This window comes from Magnolia sinica, chromosome 12 (assembly GCF_029962835.1).
Source record: "Magnolia sinica isolate HGM2019 chromosome 12, MsV1, whole genome shotgun sequence".
NCBI lineage: Eukaryota > Viridiplantae > Streptophyta > Magnoliopsida > Magnoliales > Magnoliaceae > Magnolia > Magnolia sinica.
In genome coordinates this window covers 11,641,991-11,644,466 of record NC_080584.1, presented here as the reverse complement: position 1 = coordinate 11,644,466, position 2,476 = coordinate 11,641,991, and the positions used below count along the sequence as shown (strand labels likewise).

The 2,476-nt window shown below is 46.0% G+C and overlaps 1 protein-coding gene across 1 annotated transcript; it reads right to left on the bottom strand.

Annotated features, from left to right (window-relative positions):
• Window positions 1-312: 312 nt before the first annotated feature.
• LOC131219930 (uncharacterized) lies at window positions 313-2,087 on the bottom strand. The gene is made up of 3 exons (XM_058214915.1): window positions 1,278-2,087; window positions 517-1,016; window positions 313-370 (listed from the first exon to the last, which is right to left on the bottom strand). Exons 1-3 carry the CDS (start codon window positions 2,085-2,087, stop codon window positions 313-315), a joined length of 1,368 nt encoding a protein of 455 aa, XP_058070898.1.
• Between the last annotated feature and the right edge of the window lie 389 nt (window positions 2,088-2,476).

Below are 2,476 nucleotides of genomic sequence, written 5' to 3'. Positions count from 1 at the left end.
TATAAGCAGCTGGTAGGCCTTAATAGGATAACTTTGTATATAAGGAAAAACCTGCTAAAGTGGGGTCTTCATATTTCACACTTAGTATATATGATGGGCAATCCAAGTTGTTCATATGTAGAAAAATATCCTACTACGATTACCCACGGAGTTTCTTCACTCGATGGACACCAAAATCAGCAGTTAAGGGTCTAATTTGTCGATTGAGTCACTATCACAATGATCTAAGGACTGAAATTTGACATATATGTTTTTTTTTTTTTGGAGAAGGGCCTTTGCCCCAAAGTCATTGATCTGAAACTTTACAATCATTCAGGAGGCCCCAACAAAAAATGAGGCAGCCGCACCTATCATATACCTCAAGCTACACCTGGACCAAAGAAAAGAGAAAAAAACTACACAAAGGGCTAGACAAAAGAAAGGAAGACAGAAACCTAAAGATCAAAATCTAACTATCATAAACCTCTGATGGAAGCAATCCCTAAATTGTCTAGGACTAATGACCCTCTAACTAACCTTGGGAGACGTGAGCGAAGGAGGAAAATCTTGTCAGGGGATCCATTGCTAGCCAACCTTGCTAGGGCATCAGCCACGACATTCCCTTCTCTGTAAGTATGATGGATCACGACGTTTAACCTGCAGAACAAATCTCTAATCTTCCCCAAGATATACCAAATATTCCACAGATTGGAGGAGCCCAAGACCTTCAAGTCATCAGCAATAACCTCGGAGTCAGTTTTTAGAATGATATTCTGCAGGCTCATTTCAGCACAAATGTTGAGGCCGTCAAGCATGGCCCTAGCTTCCGCTGAAGTGTTGGAAGAAAACTCATAGTGCTTGTGGAAGGCAAAGATAAACCGGCCCAAGTGATCCCAGCAGACACCACCGCCCCCACTCTCGCCAGGATTACCACGTGAAGAACCATCAATGTTGAGTTTTAGCCACTGGTCTGGTGGTTTAAACCACCTGACAATTTCAGGCTTGAGAGGGGGGGGGGAGGCGGAAGGAGGGGGGAGCTTTCATATTTGAAAAGAGAGACTATCAACCATGGAGCCTGAATCAGGAGCTTGAATGAGAGATCCAATCTATTGGATCCATCTGGAGACCTTGAAAACAATTACCGGCAATGACATGGGCCTGTCGTCGAAACGAGCTGCATTGCGCGCAATCCATAGTTCCCAAACAATGAAATAGGGGAGAAGGCCCGTCAGGATCCTGTTTCTAGTATTGGTGCTGGCCTTCGCAGACTACTGAGCAACTCGCTGGATAGTGGTTACGTTGTGGATGACTGGGATATCAAAATGGTCGCTAAAATAGTCCCACACAGCAGTTGCTGATCTGCCGGTGCTCAGGAGATGATCCAATGTCTCCACATTGTTGTGCTGGGGGAGAAGCATAGAAGTTCTGGACTGACCCCTGGTCAGGTGAGAGGAAGACGTCTCAACTGGAGGACAGGCGGAGTGAGAGCAACACCATTCACATTGTGAAGCAAGAGGGATTCCACAAAACTGAATTGTAGCATCGACTGGAACAGCTGCGTGGACGGTTTTCCAACCAAAGACAACCAATTTCGGAGGGAGATAGCGGTTCCACAGCCATTTGGACCATGCTTCCTTGAGCGAATGTTGTGTGATGTTGTTCCAAGAAGACTTCAGGGAGAAAGTGCCCTTCAACGAAAGGTCCCAGATGAATTTGTCCTGTCTGTTGGAGATGCCTACATAAGTAGCTGAAATGTGATGCAGGGCTGATGGGGATATAATGTTCTGGATATCAGATAAGGACCAGCTACCAGAAATGGGGTTGAAGTCTTTAACCTGAGCCGCTTGAAGATGATGAGGAATGGGGCTGACAGCCGCCCCAGCGAGAATGCCTCTGCCCATCCAATTTTTGTACCAGAAGCTGCCGTTACCTTCCCCAATCAACAACCTGGAGTGGAGAAGAGCGAATGGCAGAGCAGAGAGGATCTCTTTCCAACAGGGGGAAAAAACCGACCCCATCCTACCCTGATGAGAGAAGAGATTGTCAAGGTATTTGGCTGACATAAATCTGGCCCAGAGGGAGTTTCCTTTCAGTAAATTCCACCCCATCTTGATCCTGAAGGCGTGGATAACATCCTTAAACCTCTGTATGCCTAAACTTCCTTCCTGGAGAGGTTTACAAATCCTGGACCATGTAACCCAGTGTCTCTTGTGGCCATTCTCAGAACTACCCCAGAAAAAATTAGCAAAGGCTCTTTCCAAAGTTTGCAGACATACTTGGGAATGTTAATGGCTGAGAACAGATGAATAGGCATGCTAGATAGAATATGCTTGATAAGAACCTATTTGACTGCCGGATTGAGAATCTTTTCTTTCCATCCCTCGATCTTGCTAATTATCTTGTGAACGATCGGTTGCAGGGCCGAGCTAGTGGTCCTGCCTTTGGAGAGATGGATCCCTAGGTATGTCATAGGAAGGAATGCCTGGGAGAAGCCTGT

What these genes read in the sequence shown, in the direction of transcription:
- LOC131219930 (XM_058214915.1), bottom strand. Translation starts at nt 2,087, where the DNA reads ATGGGGTGGAATTTACTGAAAGGAAACTCCCTCTGGGCCAGATTTATG. An exon ending in ATATCCCAGTCATCCACAAC is followed by an intron (nt 1,017 to 1,277) that starts GTAACCACTATC and finishes CAAATATGAAAG; the next exon opens with CTCCCCCCTCCTTCCGCCTC. An exon ending in CTTCGCTCACGTCTCCCAAG is followed by an intron (nt 371 to 516) that starts GTTAGTTAGAGG and finishes TCTTTGGTCCAG; the next exon opens with GTGTAGCTTGAGGTATATGA.